This window comes from Callospermophilus lateralis, chromosome 1 (genome assembly GCF_048772815.1).
Source record: "Callospermophilus lateralis isolate mCalLat2 chromosome 1, mCalLat2.hap1, whole genome shotgun sequence".
Lineage (NCBI taxonomy): Eukaryota > Metazoa > Chordata > Mammalia > Rodentia > Sciuridae > Callospermophilus > Callospermophilus lateralis.
In genome coordinates, this window is record NC_135305.1 from 12,153,652 (window position 1) to 12,178,720 (window position 25,069).

The following is a 25,069-nucleotide window of genomic DNA, read 5'->3' on the forward strand; positions in this document are numbered from 1 at the left end:
GTCTGAACAGATGGACCCTGGAACAGCCTGACCCAGGACAGCCCCGCCTCTGGAAAGCCCCGCTGCGCCTCGGCAGCTGCAGTCTACCCCGACCTGGGCGAAGAAGTGTGAGTATTTCAGTCCAACTGTCTCCTAGAGTGCAGGCGGGTGGCCGAGCCGCTGGGGGACACTGGAAGGGTGCGCCCCAAGGAGCCAGAAGGAGCCGGACACCATTCCCAGTGGGCGAAATGTCTCTTCTCTTAGGTCTAGGTTTTCCATATACTTTCGTTAATCTGCTGCTATTTGCCAGTTGTATCAAAATATATTTCAGTATTCTCTGAACTTAACGACAACTGTGTGCGAATTACCTGCGGTGCCGGCCGTGCTTGCGCATGTGCAAGCACATTTAAGTGGAGTCGCCGGGTTTGCGTCTCAGGACCGATTACTCATCTGGGGTTTTTGTGTTTTCCTGTCAGACTAGGAAGAAATGAAAGACTGCTTGTTTTCACAGTTAGTTAACAGGATCTTGAACTCCAGTTTCTTGATCTCACGCTGCTGCCCTTTCCCACTCCTAAACTCTAAGCTGAGATCACCCAATGCTCTTACTATCCTGGAAACAATACTATGAAAGAGGAGGTAGATGGGCAAGGGAGTGAGGGAGAGATTTCCACAGGAAATGCAGGGCACACTCAGGGATGCCAAACCTACTAGAGAATTTCTGAAAGACAGTGACAGGGGGAGTGACGGAGTGCCCGACCTGGAGGCCTTAAAATCCAGGGTGAAACACAGCAAGCTTCACCTCGTGGGCAGTGGATGCCATGTGAGAGTTCTTATTGGACATTTTAAGGAAGAATATTAGAGATTGGAATGCAACCTGGGGACTAGAACCAGGTTTAGTCTATACATGAATGTAAACCAAAGGGCTTGACATTGGAGAAGACTGGCAGAAGGAACTGGCTGGAGACAGAGGGCTCAAGTTGTTTGACACCTGATTTAGGTTCTTTCCTCAAAGCAACACCTGATGCAAGGACTGGCCTGCAGGTGGTTTATTTGGGAAGAGAGCCCGGAAAGCCACAGTGACGAAATGGGGAAAATGATACCTGGAAGGAGGGAACCCAGTAAGGGCTTGTGGCTGAGCTCTTGCCACTGTTCAGAGGAGCTCAGTCCCTCCAGGGCCATCTGAGGGGATGCTGTGAGATGCCCCTCAAAAGGCTCTGGGAATATATCCATGGCTCCCTCCAATGGGTGAAGGTGCCTAGAATGTCCACCACATGTGGGACTAACCTGTGCATCTGAGTGCACAGGAAAGTCCCCATGGTGAGCCCCTAGGTGAGGTGAGGGAAACAGCAGGGACACCCAAAGCACCAACTGCATTGCCCATGTTGCTTGGGGAAGCTAAAAGGGCAAAGCAGGATGAGCACTGAGTTTTCTCAGTGTTCACTGTGCATACCATATGTGTTCACATCTTCAGAAACTGTCCTCCAAGGGATGTGATTCTCCTTTTACAGGTGGAAAACCAAGCCCAAATAACTTACCAGAAGGCGCTGCTCTGAAGGGAACAGTGTAATGAGTTCAGTGTTAAGCACACCAAATTATAAAGACCTCCAGAAACTCCAGAATACCAAACAGGGACCTCCCCAGGCAGATAAGATATAGCAACAGGCATTTCCAGCTCGTATAGTCAAAGCTGTCCGAACCAATGCAGTTTCTGGCAAGTGATGTGGCTTTTCTGTCCAAGGAACTCAAAATTAATCAACCAATGCACATCAACTCAACCCTGGCCTTGACCTGAGGGGCATAGGAAGGAGCTGCATCTGGTCCTCCCTGCCCTGGTTCTCCAGCTACCCTGGTGCTTCTCTCACTCATCAGGGGCCAGGCCTGTAATGCTCAGCCCCTGCCACCTTGTGGGTTTTCACTTTAATACCACCTTCTCATCAGTGTCCTTCCTGCCATCCAATCTGAAATATCCTCCAGTCCCTCCATATCTCACTGTCATGCTTTACTTTCACGACAGGGATTATTTGATGCTGCATTATATGTCTCTTTACCTTCCTGTTTATTCATTGTCCTGTTGGGGTCCTTTTCTGTTTTGTCCCTGGATTCACTCCTAGTGTGAGAACATGCGTGGCCCACAGTGGGGAACCCAGTACAAGTTGCCAGGTGAATGAATTTAGTTCTTTGCTTCACTCCTTCCTCCATCTGTTCTGACCAACCTGAGACTTTGCTTTTCTCTGCAGCAGCTGGTAGAACCATGGCACCAACTCCTGATGCTGCTTTCGAGACCCTGATGAATGGAGTGACAAGCTGGGATATCCCCAAAGGCCCCATCCCCAGTGAGCTCCTTCTTATTGGAGAGGCCGCCTTCCCAGTGATGGTGAATGACAGGGGCCAGGTTCTCATCGCTGCCTCCTCCTATGGCCAAGGCCACCTCGTGGTCATGTCCCATGAAGGCTACTTGTTACATGGGGGCTTGGCTCCATTTATCCTCAATGCAGTGGGCTGGCTCCGTTCCTCCCCTGGGACTCCCATTGGAGTGCACCCATCCCTGGCATCACTAGTAAACCTCCTGAAGGGCTCTGGGATTGAGGCCCAGATTGAGCCAGAGCCTATAGAGGCCCTGGGTGTTTACTGCACCAGTGCCTACAATAATGGCTTGACCGCGAGGCTGGTCCAGTTTGTGAAACAGGGAGGGGGCTTGCTGATCGGGGGCCAGGCCTGGTATTGGGCCAGTCAGCATGGCCGTGACAAGGTGCTGTCCAGCTTCCCCGGGAACCAGGTGACAAGCATGGCTGGAGTGTACTTCACTGACATCCATGGGGACAGAAGCCACTTCAAGATCTCCAAGAAGGTGCCCAAGATCCCGCTGCATGTCGGGTGAGTGTGTCTTCCCTAGTTAAGGAGTGTAATCATGTTAAAAAATAGGCTCGATCTTCTCACCTCCAGTGAGCTTCCATTTCAAGATCACTGGTTTTCCACATAGGTTTGGAACCACCACAAATCAAAAAGAGCACAGTCAAAATGCACCAAGACACAAGAGGGGTTGGTCCTCACCACCAGTCCCCCCTATGACCAAAGCAGTATCCACTTAATAGAAAAGCTTGTCTTAGAGTCCCTCTCCATGTGCAGGGCCTGGCACATAGAGAGTGCTTATCAATTTCTCTTAAGTCATGGAATCAACTGTGGTTTGCAGAGCTCTTTATTATGGGCCAGGCCTCATTCTTTGTTTTTTTAATTTTTAATTTTTATTTTTTTAAATACATTACAGCAGAATGCACTACAATTCTTATTACACATATATACCACAATATTTCATATCTCTGCTTGTATATAAAGTTAGATTGACACCCAGTTTGTTTCTTCATATATGTACTTTGGATAATGATGTCCATCACGTATATAGTAGAGGTCTAGCAGAGATCAAAACAGTCAAACCATGCTGTTATGAAGCTTTATTCCACTGAAGAATTGGACAATTAGGAAACCAATAGAAAGTTCCCTATCAGGTGTTGATAAGAACCACAAGGTAAAATAAAGTTGGGGGGCTGGGGTTGTGGCTTAGTGGTAGAGTGCTCCCCTAGCACGGGCAGGACCCAGGTTTGATTCTCAGCACCACATAAAAAAAATAAAAGGCATTGTTTTGTGTCCATCTACAAAAGAGATATTCTCTAAATAAATAAATAAATAAATAAATAAAGTTGGGCACAGAGCTAGCCTGATGTGACAAGGAGGTGAGTATAGGCTATTATTATCTGGAGTCTACGGGGAATGCAAATGAGTCAGCTAAGCCAGGGTTTGATGGTACCTAATCAGAAGGAGGGAGTGTAAGGAGAAAGGGTAAAAACCTAATCCTATGCTAGTTTGGTGCATTCCAGGAAGATCAAGGAAGCCAGAATGATTAGAGCTGAGTGAATAAAGGCTGGATCAACAGGAGTTGAGGCTGTCTGAGAACTGATTGTCCACAGCTAGAACCACAGATGTTCATAGGGTGATGGAGAGGCAGTTTGGAATTCATATAGAGGAATGATTTGATGTGACTGTTATTTCCAAAGGAACCCTCTTCCTGAATGTGAACAGACTATAGGAAGCAAAGGTTGAAGTAGGAGATGGATCAAGGGGCCCCTGAAATAGACCCTGTGAGAGGTGGTGGTGACCAGTTAGGTTGCAGCAATTAAACTATTGGGAAGTGGTTCATGTGTTGGGTACATTTCAAAGGTAAGACACAGAAGTCTTGGCTGGTGGACTGAATAAGGAGAAAGAGGGTTAAAGAGCAGTTGAAATGTCTGGCCAGAGTGACTTAGAGGTGGGTATTGCCAAATGGGACATTACAAGAAGACAGATTAGAGGAGATTGGGTGTTTGATTTTGGATATTTTGTGTTCAAGATATTAGAGACTGTGTTTTTCCATGTATAACAAAAGTCTGACTACAGTGAATTAACCATGAAGGAGTATTTTTCTCATGCCACGTGAAGTCTATGGAGGTAGGTAGTCCGACCTGTGGCAGAGCCTCTCCGGTGCCTCCCGTTCGTTCTCTCTCTGTCTCTCCCGACTCCTGTCATGGAGTGTCGCTTTTATCCTGATAGGCACAAGATGACCAGTACTCAGTCACTGGAATTACACCCAAGCAATAATAAGCCAGACTGGGTGCACCTGCTGGGCCTGTCTTCTTTAGAAAATCCTATTTTCTGGAAGCCCTAACCATTTATTGTCCTGCCCAAGGAGGGATCAGATAACAGCACTGAGGTGTGAGCTGACTGAGAAATTAAAAGTCTGAAATAATCAGTAAGATATAAAAGACAAAAAAAAAAAAAAAACACAGGAAAAAAGTTTCACAGTGGGGCCTGATGAGTGGATGGGACCTGATGGGTCAGATCTCTAACAAAGGAAAGAAGCGGCCCCGTCCATGCTTTATTTATAGTGAAACACATCGAAGGGGGATTTATTTTGAGAAATTTTGCACGATAAACAGGAAGCCAGAGGCTGTGGGGACTGGCCTGATTGGAGACCGGTCACTTGTGCAGTGTTCTGCCTTCTCCAGGCAGCTGGCACCCCAGGCTCTTTGGGCATACTGGCATGTCTTTCTCTCCAGGGCAGCAGGCATCTGAACTCAAAGCTATGGGAACCCATAGGTTTCAAGTTAGCAGGGACTTTGCCCATTAACACAGCAAGGGGCCCTGTCTTTCAGCACCTTTGCACTGAGAGAAACCCCACGGGGGAATCTAGCTGTCCAAGGCTGTGGAGTTCAAAGCAATGATTCATTTGTCCCTTGGATAATTTATGTTCTAGTGGCCCAAACTAGATCCTGTGACCAACACTAGATCACCTGACCAGCCATAGCTACTAAGGATACTAAGGCTTTGAATGCTTTTAAATGGCATCCTTTAAATAATCAAGATTTTGCTACTAAGAAGAGATGTATTAATATTGCATTTGGAACTAGCAGTGTCCTGAAGTCTCAGCCCCAGCCCTGCCACCCTGGGAATTTCTTTCCTTCTGGGTGGGGGGATGGGGTGGAGAAGTGATGTGATTACCAGGGACATTAGACGGGATTTGATTTGCTCCAACTTGTTGTTGATTCTAACAGGAAGAAAGAAACAAATTAAATCAGATCAGCATAATTCCTCTTAATTGCTCTAAGGGACTCACCTTTTCAAAAAACTAAACCTGTTTCTCTTCATCTGCACTACATTATATATCTCTGTTATTGGATCTGTGGTATGTTTGTGAACTTTTTAAGTTCTTAACTCTGGCAAACTTCAAACAGAGTCAAAAGTACAGAACAGTGCACTGAATCCCATTACCCAACTCCAACAATAGTCTACTCAATGTCAAGGTCACTTATCTACAGCCCCACCTCTGTCCACTTCACGTTATCTTGAAGCAAACAGGAAATACCTATCACACTATCTGTATTTCACTATGTATCTAAAAGGAAATGAATTCTGACAAACATAACCATAAGACACCATTATGAAACCTGAAAGAACAGTCCCTTAATGTCACCATTCATTCCAAAATGTGTTGGCATTGGTATTAAAATAAAGCCCAAGTATTTTTTTTTTAAAGAGAGAGAGAGAGAGGAGAGAGAGAGAGAGAGAGAGAGAGAGAGAGAGAGAGAGAGAGAGAATTTTTTAATATTTATTTTTTAGTTATCGGCGGACACAACATCTTTGTTTGTACGTGGTGCTGAGAATCGAACCCGGGCTGCACGCATGCCAGGCGAGTGCGCTACCACTTGAGCCACATCCCCAGCCCAAGCCCAAGTATTTTGATTCCTTGATAGAACTTAAAAGTTATAGTGAAACACATCGAAGGGGGATTTATTTTGAGAAATATAAAACTATAACTTTCCTTTCCAACTTTTAATTTTTTTTTTTTAAGACACCAGGTAGTCTGTCCTGAACAGTTTCCTTCAGTCTGAATTTTACTGATAGCATCTCTGTGGTGGTGTTTGATATATCCCCTTTCCCTCTCCATTCTTACAAATTAGAAGTGAGCTCTAAATTCCACAGGAGGATTGACAAAGCCTAAGTCCCAGTCCCCTGTTTTTGGAAATAATGGGTTTGGTTTTTTAACAGAGCCATGTCCATTCATTTCCAAATTGTCTGTGGTTGCTTTCAAGCTACAGTGGCCAACTTGAGTCATTGTAGCAAGACCTCATGACCCCAGAAACCTAAAGTACTTATCTGGCCCTTTAAGAAGAAGTCCCCCTCACACCCAGCTCTTGATGCAGAGGTTGAGCCCATGTTGTGGCCTGACCCTCTGTAGCTGGCATGTGTACATCCACTGGGTGGAACATGATGTCTGGTTTTTCTCCCTCACTCCTATGTTAGCAGTCATTAATGATCCTTGCTTAGACCTAGATCTCTTAGTTCATTAGGGAAAATAAAGTGGTGACTTTAAACTTCTAGTATTCCCTTTATGTAATATTCAGAATAGTTCTATAGATCAAACTAATTCATTAATAATTCACTTACCCTGAGCTATAGTTTGCCAAGAAAAGATAACTGCCTAATTATTATGCTTTCTCATTTTGAAACCAGTTCTCAGAATATCAAATTGATTCCCTCATATCTTTCAAAGGTCACCAATGTGTTTTGTTTCCTACCATGTTGAAATTGTGTTTGAAACACAATGTGTTTCATTTCTTATATTTATTGATTCTAAAATTCCCTATGTCTGGTCACAGTGAGGCAATTCAAATGAACTCTCTTGAGTGGTCTCGCCTTAATAAACTTTCTTGCTTTTTGGTATAATAAGATGTTCCAGTCTTGTCTTACGCATTTCTTTGTCTAGGCCCAGGATCAAACATTTCTCTGAATATCTTTGTTTCTTTGAGTGGGAAATGGTATTTAGAAACTGCAATCTAGATTGTAGGAATGTTCATTGCTACTGAGTTCATCATTGTTTCTAAGAAATTTTTTTTAAGGTAAATACATCAAGTGCTCATATGGATACTTCTCATTCTAATTCAGGGCTAAAGGATTTTTATTATTTCAGCAATATTGCATTTGTTTCCCCCCTTTTTTTTCTCTATAGTGACAAATCCCACTTCTGTAATACCAACTTGATGATACATTTGCTTTATCCAACAATGTAGTTACAACATTTGAATAACACTACTACTAACAATGATTTGAATAACACTACTACTACTACTACTACTACTAATATGATTACTGAAACAGAGATTATTTTCAGTGCTTTTTGCCTTATGTTATATTGTATTAGGTATATATAAAGTCAAATTACCATCCTTTAAAGTCCCTTAGAATAGTCCCTCTCTTTGTGGTTATACTACTAGATGGATATAAATGTCAATTCATTTGTCTATTGTTTTTGAAATTGTTTTTGTAATGTGTATTACAAATATCGAAAATAATTATGGATCAAAAAAATATCTTCATTTCCTGTCCCTGTATTCTGTCCCTGTCCCCTCCATACAATTCTCTCCTTCCGGTTCTCCCCAATTTTATGGATGAATACTTCATTATTTTTTACTTATAAGCACACACATTAATACACTACCCTTTTTGGGATAAGATAATAGCATGCTCTGTACCTTTTCCTCCACCTTACTTTTTCAATCAACATTATTGCATGGATTGGTTCTGTAATAGTATATAGAAATACACCAAGTATTCTACTATACTACACTGTATGGATATAATATTGTTTCTTCCTAAATTCCTTATTGGCAGACATTTTCCAGTATGTTTTTCATTTTTCCAGGTTTCTTTTTTGTTATTACAAATATACTGCAATGAATACTCTGTGGATAAATCTTCATGTTTTTGCCACATCACTGGAAATGGGATTGCTGAGTGCTGAGAGCCATAGCCAAGTAGGAACCATGCATGACATTTTGGAGTTGAAAGGTGATCCTGCTGGAATAGGGCGGCTCCAGGTTTAGGGCGGATCCTGCTGGGATTAGGGCATATCCTGCTGCCTCAGGCGCCCGCTCCTTGAGTTCCTGTTGAGTTCTCGCGGGGTTCTGAGAGAATTGGTACGCAGAGCCTAGTGGAGGGAGTGTATTTTTCCCAGAACGTGCGTGTAGAGTGCCGGTGAGAGTTCAGGAATAAAGAGTTGCTGTTTGAATCTACAAGGTGTGTGGTGGCTCGGTTATTTTGTGCCCAGACAGACTGCGGCATTTGGTGGCCCGTACGGGAAAATGGTTGGCTCAAAGTTTGAAGTTGTTCCCCCCTGAGGAACAAAATTGTTAGAGGAAGGAGGCACCCCAGTAAGACCAAGAATAGTTAGGACATATGTTGATACAATACAAAAATGTAGCCCATGGCTTTTTAAAGACAAGTTATTAAGTATATCAATGGGACCATCATGGTATCCTGTAGAAGGATTTTTCTTCAACAAGAAAGAGATGGCTAATTCTGTTTACTACATTTGTCTAAGATCTTGGTTTTTACAGACTTCTGATTAATTTACAAAGCTAAAGTGTTAAAATATCAACCACTAAATATAAAATCAAGTACTCTTACTTATTAAGTTACATAAGGTAATATATTTAAACATTATGTGTGTTTTCATAAATTGGTAAATGAAAAAAAAACAAAAGTTTAATATTGCTTTGTGTCTGTGTCTTTGCTGAAACAAGGTTACTAAGAGTTAAGATTCTATCAGGTGTAATTTATATACAAAGAGTATAAGAAGTTTCAGTTGGGTTTGAATTACAGTATTATAGTGTAAGGGTCCGGCAAAGTGTCGGAGGAAGAGACCACCAAGAGACTAACTTTATGCAATGTGCAAGAGGAGTTTATTGGATCCGGTTCAGCGCGCTGAGTCCCCAGGCCAGCTCGCACAAAAAGGAAGAGCAGCCCAGGGCCCAGAGCAGAGGTTAAGCTGAGCTTAAGTACACCTTTTGGAGAGGGCAGGGGGCTTTGCATACATCAGAACAAATCATCAGGAGCCGCAGGAAAATTGAACAACAACTCTGAGTCATGATTAGCACATTCACTGGCGGGAACAGATTGGACGGGGGTGATTGGTTACCTTTAAGTGGGGTGAACATTTAAACTGATTGGTTCTGGGACCCGGGGTGCCTAGTGCCAGGCTACTCAAAGTCCAAGTTATCAGACCACCAGAGGAGCCAGTGAGAATGTTTACTGGGGCAGTTCCGGTGTTGTCCTAACAGCTACAGAGATCAAAGGCTCCGGGAGTAGCAGAGGAATTTAACAATAATAAACATAACAATGGTCTTTTACTTTACAACCCAAGCTTTGCAGTTTAGAAACTTCACAATGTCTGATCCTTTACACTTTTACTCAGGCTCTGGGCTTAGAATCAGCTTAAAAATTTCACCTTTACAATAGTACCATAAAAACATGAAAATATTTCATCTTATTAAAGTGGAGTAATTTGTCTAAATTCAAAAATTAATCATATGTCTGTAAAAACCAAGATCTTAGACAAATGTAGTAAACAGAATTAGCCATCTCTTTCTTGTTGAGGAAAAATCCTTCTTCAGGATACCATGATGGTCCCATTGATATACTTAATAACTTGTCTTTAAAAAGCCATGGGCTACATTTTTGTATTGTATCAATTTTATATGTCCTAACTGTTTTTGGTCTTACTGGGGTGCCTCCTTCCTCTAACAATTTTGTTCCTCAGGGGGGAACAACTTCAAACTTTGAGCCAACCATTTTCCCGTACGGGCCACCAAATGCCGCAGTCTGTCTGGGCACAAAATAACCGAGCCACCACACACCTTGTAGATTCAAACAGCAACTCTTTATTCCTGAACTCTCACCGGCACTCTACACGCACTAGGCTCTGCGTACCAATTCTCTCAGAACCCCGCGAGAACTCAACAGGAACTCAAGGAGCGGGCGCCTGAGGCAGCAGGATATGCCCTAATCCCAGCAGGATCCACCCTAAACCTGGAGCTGCCCTATTCCAGCAGGATCACCTTTCAACCCAAAAATGCCATGCATGGTTCCTACTTGGCTATGGCTCTCAGGATCTGAGTGACACCGGAAGAGCATGTGTAATTTGCTGGGTGTTGCCAGTTCTCCTTGTTGCAGGTTGGGTTTCTAGGAGGCCAACTCAGACACAAGAGATGAGGGTGCAGAAAATTTATTAGGGAATGCTTTCAGTAGAGGAGGTAAAGAAAAAAAGGATTGGTCAGGAGGAAAAGGGGGGCTATGAGGCAAATTTTTCTGAACACATGTTGATATTTTCACTATTAAGTAAACACTAGAAGAAACACAAGTGCCTATAATAGATTCTTTAATAATGTATGGTATATCCTACAGTTACAGCATATGTTTGAACACATAACATTGTGTTCAAAACCTCTTAAAAGAAAAGGAAAATATTCATGATACAATACACAACATTGAGATATGAACCTCTGTTAAATTTGGTGACAAATTCAGTAAAACATTGTATATATAGGTTGCAAAACAAAACACTTGAAGAAAATATAATAAAATATGGACACATGCTTGATGGTAATAAGTTGAAAATGATTATTTCAAACATTTTTGTTCTCCCCAAATTTTATAAATTAAAAAGCAGACATTCTTTTTTACATTACTTCTTTGCCTTCCTACAACTTTCAAACTATAGGAAAATGTTCTCCAGGTCACATTAGGATATCTTTCTTTGACCCAATATCATTGTATTATATTTGTATTGTTTTCATTGTTTGTACAACAAAAAGAAAACAGAAGTGAATTTTCACAACACTTTAGTTTTCCCTTCTTTCTAGTACCTGGCATTCATTCTCTCATTCCTCTAAAATATATGACTGCCTGTGACATCCACACACTCTTCTGGGAACTGGGAGTGTTTAATTTAGGTCTGTTCTCATGTGACTGATAGAAGTGTGGTGACTGCTCAGGTGACAGTGTATGAAACTAATTTTCCACATTGCTATTTGTTAATTATTTTATTAAAAAACCCAATATGACATTAAAGGAACTGAACATTCTAAATCATCTGTCTTTATGTATCATTTTAGCTAGTTATGATTACATACTTGTACTTTATATTCTGTTTAATAGCAATTTTGCTTTTATAAATAATCTTTTTAATGAGAATTTTTAGTTATAAGTTACACCAACTTATATAACTATTTCCTTTTTGTTGAATATTTATGTGTTTTCAGTGGGTGCTACTTTAAGGGAAGAAGGCTATAAATGATGCACCATCCCTATACATCCTTAAAGTATTTAGATCTCTTTCTTTTATCATTTGGATTTGTGGTGTCCCACAAACTCTCCTGTGTTTGTGCAAGAATGTTCATGGTTGAAATTATTAGATTTTGAGAGCTGTACCTAGTAAATGATTAATCCATTTGATGGACTAATAATTTGAATGGACTCACTGGGTGGTAACCATAGGCAGGTAGGATATGGCTGGAGAAAGTAGGTCCCTGGGGGTGTTCCTTGGGGGTTTATATTTCCCTGGTGCCTTTCTTGCTCACTCTGCTTTCTGGCTACCATGAACTGAGAAGCTTATCTCCACCACACCCTTCCACCATGATGTTCTGCCCTTACTGCAGGCCCAGAACAATGGAGTCACCTATTCATGAAGGAACATCTTTAACAATGAGCCATTTACCTCCTTTAAATAGTTCTTGTCAGATATTTTGGTTACAGCCACAAAAAGCTAGCCAACACATTGCCTTAATTCAAAAACCCAATAGGTAATATTAGATTTCCTGTTTAATAAGGTATCACAATATTTGGAATAGAGTTATTCAAAAGAAAGAAATAAAAACAGACCACTGGTAGTTCAATATCAAGGAAATCAGTTTGTGGATTCCTCTTCCTATTTTGGATGTTCTCTCAGATTTTTAAAGACGAATTTATTCTGCTTATTCAGTTTCAACTCAAATAACCTCCTCAGAGGAATCTCCACCAACAGCCCAATTAAAACTAGGACAATCTTTCCAGTTTTTCTTGTCCACATTTCTCCATTTATTCCCTAGAATTTCATTCTCACAAGCTGTGAATACTTCACCTGTTCACTTGCTAATGCCTGTCTAGCCAACCGAAATATATAGTTCCAGATAGGCAGAGAACTTGCTGGTTGTATTCATTGCTTTATTCTCAGTGCTTGGTGTGTAAAGCAATAGAGATGAACATATATTTATAAATAAATCAGTGAGAAATATATGAATGATTGCATATCCCAAACCACTATAACAGAAAGGGCGGCCTGTTGTCCTAGCATTAACCCTGAATTAATTAACTCCGGGTTGTGGCACGTGGTGCCATAGGGCTGAGTTTCAAACAACATCAGGAGCTGACCAATGAAGCAGGACTCTAAACTCCCAAACTGTCCCTATTTCTCCCCTATAAGGAAGTCTCTATGGAGGTTTTTAGTGGACTTTTCTGCCAGTAGTCTTGGTCATAGGCCTCTGGACTGACCCAGCAGATTCCTTAACTTCAAATCCATCTTGAAAGGCACTGAATTCCTTAAGGGAGTTGTTCTCTGCACACCCCAGCTTGTCTCCCAAGGGCAGGGACCAACTAGAGATCCTCTCCCATCTTATCCCCAAGGGCGTGACCTGTTTGCATAACTGAGGCAAATCCTGGAGTGAGTTGACTTTCATATTCACAGGCAGATACTGGCTGCTTGACTCCGAGACAGGGGTGGAGAGTGGTGGGGAAGTTAACCTCATATCATCAACAGCTCTTATGCTCACACGCGGTGTAATCTACTACGTCTGCAGCATATTGGAAGCTGCTCGTTTAAAAGTTAATGTGTATGAACCTCTTGAAAATTGTATAGTATCTACCCTCACTAAGTCCTAATTCAGTAGGGAGGTCTTTGTCCAAGCATTTCCAGGTTAAGAGAAGCACAGTTCTGTTTTCAATGTGATTCATAGCTCCCAGGTAGAGATTGTGTGAGATGAGGCACATTCTGTCCACCAATTCTGATAAATCAATGAAAAATACATAGAACATAGAAGGTTTTTATGTTGATGCCATACTTGGCTAAGCCCTGGCCGAGGACTGTATTAGCTTCCTAGGGCTGCTATATGTGACAAAGAACCAGTGGCTTAACCCTAGAAATGTGTCATCTCATAGGTTCTGGAAACAGAAACCCAAGGACCTGGCTTCACCAGGGTTGGTCCCTTCCGAGTGCCTTGAGGAAGAATCTATTCCATGCCTCCCTCCCAGCATGTGATGTGGGGCTGGCAGTCTTTGGCCTTTCTGGGCTTGTGGGAGCATCACCCTGATCTCTGCCTTCATCTTCACAATGTTTTCCTTATGTGCCTGTTTGTACCCAGGTCTTCCTCTTTAAAAGAACACTAGTTATATTGTATTAGGAACCTATTTTGCTGTGACTTTATCCTAACTTTACTATGATCCTATTTCCAGTAAGTTCTCATTCTGAGGTACTGGGGGATTGGGGTTTCAACCAATGAATTTGGAGAGAACTGGGGGGTTAGGGTTTCAACCAATGAATTGAACCTATAGCAATAGAATTAAGGTCTCTGTTTATCATGTGTAAACTTCCTAATCATCAGGTAAATGTTCCTTATATATTTATGCATGCTAAATAATCACTAGCACATTAAAGATTTACTGTGTATTAGGGACTGCCTTAGCCAAATTACAAGTGTTTATTTAGTATAATTAAATTTAATATAATTAATACTGTATATTCTCAGGACTAAATGAGTCAATGGAGACTCTGAAAGTACTTTTCATGGGGCTGTTCTGCCAAGAGAGGATGCAGGATCACACCCTGACCTGTCAAAATCCAGAGCTCAAGCTGGGACCCTCTCACTGGATAATAGTGGCTGGATGTGTTTCCAACCCAAGGGTGTGAACCTCTGGGTGATTAATGTTTAACTTCTGCTTACCATGTTGGGAGTTTTCTACCATTTGTTGAGATTTACAGGGGCCTGTCAGGAGCCAAAAGAACTCTTGGAGTAGAATGTTTTATTATCAAGTCTTGTAGCTTAGTGTCATTACCCCCCAAATTAGAATTGAGTCTCATGGGGGGAGGCAGAAGCAAAACTGATGCCTGTAACCTTACAACATCTGCATGATTAAAAATGGAATAACAAAAGTAAGATATGATCCTTTATATTTTCATGTTGAAAAGAAATTAAGGAGAAACTATCTGTACAAGAGGTATTTTTAAAAGTAATGTTTTACTTTTTAAATGAGTTAAATATTTCCTTTAAAAATGACATTTGATTTTATTATGAAATTGATGTATTGATTTTTAAAAAAATCAATACAGCAAAGTTTTTAAAGATGATTAAGATGACCTATAACCTACTAGGCAAGATGACCACTGAAGATGTTTGATAACTATCATTTGGATACCATTTATATGTCTGTTTTTATGGTTTTTAGTATTGTTTCTTCAGGAGTTTACTTATTTAGTGAATAGTATCCTGGACTCTAGTTTTTACTTCCCATTAAGCCAATATCATCGAAAATATTTTAATTATCATGCAGTCTGCTGTGTTTGGTAAACCATAATATATTGAACCAGTCTCCTATGGTTTGACATTTACTGTATATACAAATTCATTTTAAAGAAAAAACTCTTGAAATACAAAACTTCTTTGAATTCATTACATTTGACCACATTTAGTAAAAAGTCATGAATACTACCATCAGATTTAAATAGACTTTTTAAATGGATGTTTATATAAATCCAACCTCTGAGGTGTTCCAATCTCCACTTAGTCTCATGGTGAGAGCAATTTGTTGTGTTGTATAGCTCTGCTTTGCAGAAAATAAGCCCTAGGAAATTCATAAGCAGGACTGCCTTCTCTAAACAGACTAGTTTTCCAAACCTTTTATATGTCTAATAATTTTAAAAGATATAAAATTCAAGTCAGAATATTTAATACTTTAGCCAACCAAATAGGAAGAATTCCCAGGTTTTTTATTTGGAGACTGTGAATCTTAAGATGTGCAAATAAGGCCACCAACTCCCTCTCCACTGTTTCATCAAATCTATGACAACACCAACTGAAACAAGCACCAGCATTTTATGTATCACTAAGGAAGAACAAACACTGCCAATTAAGCAATGATATGCCATCAGTTGTAACAAGTGAAAGAGTATGTCTAGAAATTGATGAAACAAATTGCATTCCATGCTAACATCCTCAATGCTGTTGGTAAGAAGGAGAATCTGAAGGAGCCGTGTTCTCTTTCTCTGTTCAGGGAGCTCTTGTTGGTGGTTCTTTAACAGACTGTGTCCCTCTGTCTCCCATGTCTCTCCCAGGTGTGGGCAGCAGCTTAGGCAGGACCAGCAGCAGCTCCTGGAAGGGATCTCGGAGTTGGACATCCAGACAGGGGGAGTCCCCTCACAGCTGTTGGTGCACGGGGCCCTGGCCTTCCCTCTGGGGCTGGATGCCTCCCTCAACTGCTTCCTGGCAGCTGCCCACTATGGCCGTGGCCGGGTGGTTGTGGCTGCCCATGAGGGCATGCTCTGCACACCCAAGATGGAGCTCTTTCTGCTCAATGCTGTGCGCTGGCTGGCCAGAGACCAGAAGGGCAAAATTGGGGTGAACCCAAGTCTAAAAGATCTGCATGCCCTACTGTTGAAGCATGGCCTGCAGTGCAGGTTGGAGTCCCATCTGACCAGTGACTTATGTGTGTACTGCTGCAAGGCTTACAGTGACAAAGAGGCCAAGGAACTCCAGGAGTTTGTGGCCGAGGGTGGGGGACTGCTGATCGGAGGTCAGGCCTGGTGGTGGGCCTCCCAGAACCCAGGCCTCTCTGCCTTGGCTGCTTTCCCTGGCAATGTCATCCTCAACTGCTTTGGCCTCAGTATCCTGCCTTGGACTCTCAGCCCAGGCTGTTTTCCTGTCCCCACTCCTGAGATGAGGAGCTACCACTTCCGTAAGGCAATGTCCGAGTTCCGGACTGTGTTGAACCACGGTACTGAGAACCTGGAAAAGAGCCACTTGGCAAAGCTGGGAGTAGATGGGGCAGCCTTCCTCCAGATTCCTGCCCAGGGGGTTCCTACTTATGCCTCCTTACACCGGCTCCTGAGGAAGATGCTGCAACAGGCAGGCCTCCCTGCTGTGAGCAAGGAAAAGCCAGTTGCCCGAGACTCCTGTGAGGCCACCATACTCTGTCTGGCCACAGAGTTGGCACACTCTGGGACTGACTGCTCCCAACTGGCTCAGGGCCTTGGCACACAGACCTGCCCCTCCAGGATGCAGGCTTCAGCAGACCCCATCACTGTGGAGATCAATGGGACTAACCCAGGTATGGCATGGACAGAGAGTGCCAGGGCATCCTAGACCAGGGGCAGGTGGGCTGGGCTCGCTTCACAGGACCTTGCAGGTCCTGAACCTCAGGAAAGCTGGCTCTGTGCTTTATCAGGTACTTGCAAGAAGACAGGAGTTAGGGGTTTTCATTAAGCCTTAGGAGAGGTGAATCATCCTGGAGAACTGGACCTGTAGAGCGGCTGGGAGGCTGCAGGTAGAGATGGAGTCCTGTGGAACAAACAACTCAACCTTCTCTTTCACTTGTCAGGCAATGAGGACTCCTGGGTGAGCACCGGGCTCTACCTCCTGGAAGGACAAAATGCAGAAATCTCCCTGTCTGCAGCTGCAGCCTCTGCTGGCCTGAAGGTAGGATCCCCACATCAGCACCTCCCCAGCTGCCTCCTCCTCACCCTCTGTCCTTCCCGGAACTGCACAGAGAAGGACTATTTTGCCCCTCTTAGATTTCACAGATGAAAGAGCCAAATTTCAGGGAGCCTACAAGAGTGACTGAGGTCCCTACTGCTAATATCAAGTCTGGAGCTCACCACTAAGCCTTCTGCTTTCTACACGTGATTAATTTACTGAAAAATGAGGATGTGGAGGAGGAGAAGCACCTATATCACATTGCCACTCACCCATTTCCCAGATAATACAGGCCTCTCTCAATTTTACCTCTCTACCTTGACAACCAAAAGAATTGGCATGATCCAGTCATCCACAAATATAGGCCCTATATTCCAAGTTTAAATTCTGCCTCTCATCTGAGTCACTTCCCACCACAGTGAGGGTCTCTTTTTTGTCAGTGTCCTCTCTGGAGTTCACTTCCATCAATCCTAAGAAAAGCAACCAAGGCATGCAGACAAAACAAGAAGCAGAGCTCTGCACAAAAAGGAGAGGAACAATCCTTTGCACCCCACCCCCAACCCCAGGCCAGATTTCTCCACTTCCAATTGAGCCTCCTCTCTGCTCCCAAGGGACAGAGTAGGATCCCAGGGTTCATTCCCGCATCAGAATCTCCATGCTGCTTAGGCTTGGTGTGACACCCAGGACCCTGCCTGGTAACAGGACACCACAAGCCCCTTCTCCACTCAGCCTTGGGGTTATGTCTGATGCCTCACATACTCAGGTCTGATGGAAATCGACTGTGGAGCCTGAAAAGTTTATTATAGTTATCTTAGTTCCTATGACTTTGGAGTGATAACAATTTCATAGTTTTCCATGCATCACTCATGGAAAAGGGAAGTCAGAGTTTTGTGTCTAACAGCCTCTGTCCACACAGCCCCATGGGCAGCCCCACACATGCGTCATAGGAACTCTAGTTCCCCTACACATGGTGGAATTGCCTGTCCAGGTTCAGATTGGCTGCCACACCGATGACCTGAGCAAAGCTAAGAAGCTCTCCCGAGCCCCTGTGGTGACTCACCAGTGCTGTATGGACAGGACCCAACGGTCAGTCTCCTGCCTCTGGGGTGGCCTCCTCTATGTCATCGTTCCCAAGGGCAGCCAACTTGGCCCTGTGTCTGTCACCGTCAAGGGGGCTGTGCCTGCCCCGTACTACAAGCTGGGTAAGTGGACTGGGCATTTAGGGAAGAATGGTCGCTGCGGGTGCCATGGTGACTATGGCAGGTTGCTAGAGGGGCAAGGGAGAAAGGTCACTGGAGAGAAGGAGGGAGAACTATTAGAGGTAAACATGGAGACTGTAGATACCGCCCACCTGGGTGTCCATGGAGACTTCAGGGCGAAACAGAGAGGGTCTGGAAGCTCGTCCTTCCCCTTCCAGGCTGTTGGCCTTCATGACAGTGGTTCATTATCTCAGTGTTTTTCTCCAGGAGTTCGAGTTGTATTTTTCAGCTCAAAGGGAAGTTGGGGTGGAGGGTGGCAGGTACATGTTATGTGTTCCCAGGTAAGACATCCCTGGAGGAGTGGAGGAGCTGTGTCCAGGAGAACCTGGCTCCCTGGGGAGAGCTGGCCACAGACAACATCATCCTGACAGTGCCCACTGCAAACCTCCAGGCCCTGGAGGACCCTGCGCCTGCGCTCTACCTCTGGGATAAGATGATGCAGTCTATATCCCGGCTGGCGGCCCAGCCTTTCCCTTTCCGCAGACCTGAGAGGATTGTTGCTGATGTGCAGATCTCAGCTGGTGAGTGTCCTGGGAGAAAGTGCCAAGTCAGTGGATGTCATTTGTTTGTTATTTTGTCTCTAATCCCCAAGATGTGTAAAGCATAAATCGATTAGTAAACTAAAGTGGAAGAACACATAAAAGACACAGACCTTCATGGGGATGAAAAATGTTGACTTTAAAAAAAGTGAAATGGACCTCTTACAAGGTGAGATGACACCGATTGGTAGAACAACATCAGAACCCTAGTGCTCGGAGTTCCCAGATGTCGGTGAGGGTCATTTCAAGGAGAACATGCACAATGATCTTTTTCTTTCAAACCTAAGTGAGAATTCATATGAAGAGGGGAAATGAGTGAAGCGGTTTGTATTACATATTGAATGGTTTAGAGCAAAGAGGACCAGAAGGAGAAATTAGAAATTCTGTTTCCCACATGGAGAGAATTTATTTGGATTTCAATATTTTTATCTTTTAAAAGGGATGACACTATTTCTGTCATAGAGTAAAAATCTGGGCACCAGTTTTTTTACACAGGGGAAGAAAAGCCGACACTGACTTAGCCTCCAGGATCTCAGATCCAGCCAGACACAGGACATGATGTTATGTACTTGCACAAAATATGAAGCATTGAATTCCACCAAGGACAACTGTGTAAAATATATCCCTACTACTCAGGACCAGAGCTAGGAGAAGGGCAAAGTTGAGGGTGGGAGAGGCTGGGAAGGGGAGCACAGACTTTAGAAAAGCTATCTAATTCCCATCCAGCACCAAAAAGTTCCATAGTGTGCAGAAGTGAAGAGAGGAGGGTGCGTGGACCTCACTTTTATGCTCCGTCTCTTTCTTCTCTATTCCCAGGCTGGATGCACTCAGGGTACCCCATCATGTGCCACCTGGAATCCGTGAAGGAGCTCATTGACGAGACAGTCATGAGAAGCTCAGGTCTGTGGGGACCCATCCACGAGCTGGGCCACAACCAGCAGCGACATGGATGGGAGTTCCCTCCACACACCACTGAGGCCACCTGCAACCTCTGGTCAGTCTATGTGCATGAGACAGTCCTGGGGATCCCCAGGGCTCGGGCCCACCCTGCTCTGAACCCCGCAGAACGAGAGAAGAGAATCAAGGCATATGTGGGAAAGGGAGCCCCGCTGAGTGACTGGCATGTGTGGACAGCTCTGGAGACGTATCTACAGGTACTGAGCAGAACTTCAGGGATTTGGAGCTTCCTGACTCCTCAGTCGCGTAGCTTCCAGGCTCCCAGGAGCTCTCCAGCTCCTCATGACCCCACCCATCCTGGACGGTGGTGCTTCTCAGGCTGTACCCTGTGTGGTGAGAGAATGACCTCTGTTGTCAGGCATAAGAGAAAAGGAAATGTATCCTGGCAGGGTCAGAAGCCTATTTATCTCCATTATACAGCATCTTGGTTCATAGCAGAAGCTCTGGGTTGGACTTTCCTGAGACTGGATCACAGCTCTTCTACCCACGTGTTCTGTCCATGGTCCCCTAACAGATGTTCATCAAGGTGTCTGTTGTGCTGTGCTGGTTTTCCTCTCCTCAGTTGTATGGGTCCAGTGAGTGTCCATCCCTTAGACAGCAGGGGCTCTTGGCAGGGTACCTACCTGCACAACAAGGAGGCTTTGGAGGAGAAAGAGGTGCTAACAAGCTTCTCAGTCTTCCTTCACCCCACTGGAGCCAAAATCATTTTTAAATATATAAATAACCAGCCAAATCAGTAGGAGAAGAGCAAAGTCACTGAGCAAATCTGTTTTCTATGGCATAAGCAGAGGTCCCTGTCGCCCATCCCCAAACCCTGCTTTTAGCTTTGATGTTTTCAAGTTGTCAGAGCCACTGCCAATATCAGATCTCTTACGAGGTCAACCGCAGCCCTATAGGCAGGTGCTGTATGGCCCACTCTTCACAGAGGCACACACCAAATTAAGGAATTTAAGCAGCCTATTCAGTAGCACCACTTAAGTGATGGACCTGGAATGAAATTAGGAGTTAATGTAAGCCCCAGGCTCTTGTCCTTCCTTAGCCTCTCTAACTTTGATTTTCATTCCCTGATTTTCTGAAGAGTGAATATGAGGCGGTCCCTCTTATCCATTGCTGCCATTTCATACAGCCCGCCCAAGGGCCACAGGACAGCAGGCCATCATGGTAGGCTGTCAGTGAAGTGGGAGTTAAAACCCGAATTCTGCTCTGCCCACCTACCACTGGCTGTGGAGTGCTGAACCTCAGTTCACAAAAGCCCTGGAGAGACCTGCTTCCACCTTGGAGCCTGAGGGTTGGTGTCAGGACAGGCAGGTGCTTCTCTTCCCCACCTGCTGGAGGTCCCCGTGTCACTCCCACTGTGGTTGCCTCTGCTCAAGTCCTCATGATTTTCCTCTCAGTGTGGCTCAGTAGCTTCCTCCTGAGTTGCTCCAGCATCTTGCCTGAATCCCCAACCATCCCCCTCCACGCTTCTCCTTAAATAAGGTCAATATTCCATCTTTAAAACTCTTAGAATATTCCTTTTATGTACAGGAGAAAGGTGAAGGTGCTTAGTGGGGCACAGAGGGCCCTTAACCTTGGGACATTTGCCAGTACCTGCAGCTGCACCTCCTCATTTTCTTTCAGCCTGTATCTTTCAGTGCACCAAGCTGCTCACAGTTGCAAGCACATCTCACTGCTTCAGGCCTCTGGGCCTCCCTTGTTTCCTTCCTGCAGCCAGAACGTGCTTGAACATCTTGCCTGTTACCTGTCAAGCCACCTGTCAGAATTCAACTGTGTTGTCCCCTTCTCCTGGTCAGCTGCCTCTCGAAAAGACAGCCCTTTAGGGATGTGCCTCCTTAAATGTCTGTCTGTCCCACTGATCTGTGCCCTCTAGTGGGACATGAGCTCTCCACCACTTTTTCCTGTCACGATGTCTGGCACACCATAGGTACCTCACAAGTGTTATATGTTTAATCCTGTTGCATTGATTGATGCATTAATTAATAAGTCACAGGCAGGAGGACTGTCAAGCCAGTGCAGCTATTACAGAGGAGCAATCATGAGGCCACAGTAGGGAGACTGTGAGAGAGGCCCCACTGGGGGTATCTGTCCTTGGACTTGTACACTCCAGACTCAGAGAATTCCCATCCATCAAATGGGAGTGGCACTGGGAAACACCCAGATCCCTGCTAATTCCAAATTTCTGTCATCTTCACCCCTCTATAAAACAGGAGTCACTCTCGTTTGGAGCCCCTTGCAAAATGCCTAAATATTTCCTTTTTTGTCCCAAAGACAGTGTTGCACACAGTACTATGGTACCTGGCGATAGTCACAGTTTTGAGGTGGCTAATTAAAAAAATAAGGATAATCACCATGTCTGGAACGTGTTGGAGGTCACCCGCTTTTGGGGTCCCAGTCATCCAACTGTGTAGGATGTAATAGTCTCCCTCATCTCAGTCTAGATCCAATCTATCCTGATATTAAGACCTGGGATATTAAACTTTTATAAGAAACAGTTACTGTTGCTTATTGAATATTTACCACTTTACACATACTGAATTTCCCCTGAGCCCCTCCACTAGGTTCATGGGGTGCAGCTTCTTGGCTGAGAGCCAGAATGAACTCACAGGCTGTGTTTCTGTGTGGGGGCAGAGTGGGGAGGGGAAGCAATAGGAGGGACACTGACAATGAAGGGGACCAATGGCTGTAAGTGAAACGTACCTGTCAGCCCCCGAGCTGCAGTTCCTTGGTGAACCTGACCCCACCCTGCCCTTCTTTCTCTTCCAGCTCCAAGAGGCCTTTGGGTGGGAGCCCTTCACCCAGCTCTTTGCTGAGTACCAGACCTTCTCTGGCCTCCCCAAAAACAACGTGAGCAAGATGAATCTGTGGGTGAAGAAGTTCTCTGAAACAGTGCAGAAGAACCTGGTTCCTTTCTTTGAGGCCTGGGGCTGGCCTGTCCAGCGGGAAGTGGCTGATAGCCTGGCCTCCCTGCCTTGTTGGCAGGAAAACCCCATGAGCATATACAGTGGCACCAGGAGGTAAAGGGCGTGTAGCAGCCAGGAGGGACACGAGGAACTGTCACTCCACCAACTCCAGAACCACCGGGTGGCTGGAATCTCCCAGTATCTTATAGTGTCCTGCTTCCCAGCCTGCCTTCCAGATGGTGGTCAAGGTCAGAAGCCAAAGCTGAGCCAGCTTCCTCAGGAATGTACCTGTGTTGTTGTTTTTCTACTCTTTGGTTTGTTTTTTCCTCATATTTCCACGCTCAGCAGCAGCCTCACTTAACCATCAGCTCCAGCAGAGGGTTCCACCTTGCCATCCTGAGGCATCTATTTTCCACCAATAGTTCTAAAGACCAGGGGTTCCCATGAGAACCTGATATCATGCCTTCAAACCTGCTGTCCCCAACCAAGGCCCCAATTCTTTGTGCTTTGAGAAGCTTTCTAATACAAGAGAGACAGGTGGTGGAGTGCTGAGAGTTCTAAGCTGCTTGGTTCAATGCCTTCCTACTGGCTCCTACTGGATAATTGTGGCCATGTTTGTGCACAGTCACATTCTGCAAATGTAGGAGTGGACTTTGCTTTTTCTTGCGGTCACACAGTGGTCTGTCAATCCAGTTGAGTGTGGACATTCTGAGCACTGAATCACACATTGGTGTTGACCCCCCTGAGGTTAGCCTTCTGTTCTTGTAGAAAGACATTTAGAGAATATCAGTTGCTCCCAGACATGGTCTCAGTAAGGATTATTGCTGTTATCTGAACCCAGCCTACACTTATTTCTCCCACCTCTGGACAGATTCTCAGGTATAACTAACCCAAAGAAAAATGGCGTCCACTCTAAAAAATGGTACAGAGCTATTGGTGTTTGGTCTTCTGAGTTAGTTAATCTTGTGATACTTTTTATTTTCTACCAAAGACAAATGTCACATTAGCAATCTCTGCCACATTCCCTTTTGTTCTTAGCATAAAACAGGTCTCTGACTCCTCTGATCACCAGGAGTCAAGGCACTGTCTTGATGGTGAAGCCCACAGACATAGTCGTCTTCACTCTGAAACAAGATGCCTGCGGATAGCAGAACAAATCCTCAGTTAACCCACCACCAGCACCCTCAGAGCTTTCCTGAACGTCAATCTGACCTATCCTAACTCTTTGGTTAGGAAGGCTTCTAATTAGAGATTTGCCTCCAGGATTAATGGGTGTTTGGTTTGCCTACCCATTTTCTCAAGCATGTTTTTGTTTGTTTCATAAATCATTTCATAAGCTCTGCTGAGAGCAGAGGAGAACTAACCCAGAGAAAGTCTCCTCTGAATCCCCTCAGCTCACTTCCTCAGGTCTAGGATACCTTCCCTGCATTTCCCTAGGGTCCTTTGCCCAGTGCTTTGCATATGAAAGGTGCTCATGAAAGACTTGTTAAGTGAAAGAACGGTAGTGACCCCTGACACATGGCCAGTGTTGTGGTTTGGGTGTGAGGTGTCTCCCAAAATCTCACAGGTGAGAAAATGCAAAAAGGGTCAGAGAGGAAATAATTGGATTATAGGTGTCTTAACCCAATCAGTGAATTGATCCCCTGAGGGGAATTAACACAGTGGTAACTGAGGTGGGCAGAATGTGGCTGGAGGAGGTGGGCACTGGGGCGTGGATTTGGAGTATATATTTTGAATCTGGCAAGTGGAGTGTCTCTCTGCTTCCTGATCATCATGTGAGCCAGTCCCCTCTGCCAAACTCTTCCACCATGATGTTCTGCCTCACCTTGAGCCCCAAGGAATGGAGCCAGCTGTCCATGGACTGAGGCCTCTGAAACCATGAGCCTCCAAATCAACTTTTCTGCCTTTGAAATTGTTCTGGTCAGGTCTTTCAGTCACAGCAGAAAATAAACAAACAGACAAATAAACAAACAAACAAACAAACAAATAAATAAATAAAAGCTGACTGAAACAACCAGTGAATGTGTCCCCAGCACTGTGTGTGAAGTGTTTCAACGCATTATCACATTATCCAACAGACTCCTGAGGTAGCTGCTATCATCATCCCCATTTCATGGATCAGAAAACTGACACTTGGGAATGTTAAATAACTTCTCTGAAGCTCCAGAGGCAATAAGCAGAAGAGCCCATAGCTTGTCTGAATCCTACAGCAGTGAAAAACTGTGAAATTTATCCTTCATGAAAGATTTATAATTTATACAGAAATTTGTCTAGATAAATAGATGAAGCAAGGTTCAACAAAGTTCTGATCATTCTCACGTTCACTCTTAAATTTTGATTAACTATCATCT

The 25,069-nt window shown here is 44.3% G+C and overlaps 1 protein-coding gene across 2 annotated transcripts; it reads left to right on the forward strand.

Moving 5' to 3' along the window:
* Tcaf2 (TRPM8 channel associated factor 2) lies at positions 1-24,692 on the forward strand. 2 transcript variants are annotated; one of them, XM_076859782.2, is made up of 8 exons: positions 1-107; positions 2,217-2,853; positions 15,707-16,698; positions 16,969-17,066; positions 18,052-18,265; positions 18,604-18,843; positions 19,678-20,015; positions 22,582-24,692. In XM_076859782.2, the coding sequence occupies exons 2-8, from the start codon at positions 2,231-2,233 to the stop codon at positions 22,834-22,836; spliced, it is 2,760 nt and encodes a 919-aa protein (XP_076715897.2). In that variant the 5' UTR covers positions 1-107; positions 2,217-2,230; the 3' UTR covers positions 22,837-24,692. The 2 variants fall into 2 exon arrangements, with proteins under 2 accessions (XP_076715897.2, XP_076715904.2); XM_076859789.2 differs by having other exon boundaries at positions 2,220-2,853.
* The last annotated feature ends 377 nt before the right edge of the window (positions 24,693-25,069 follow it).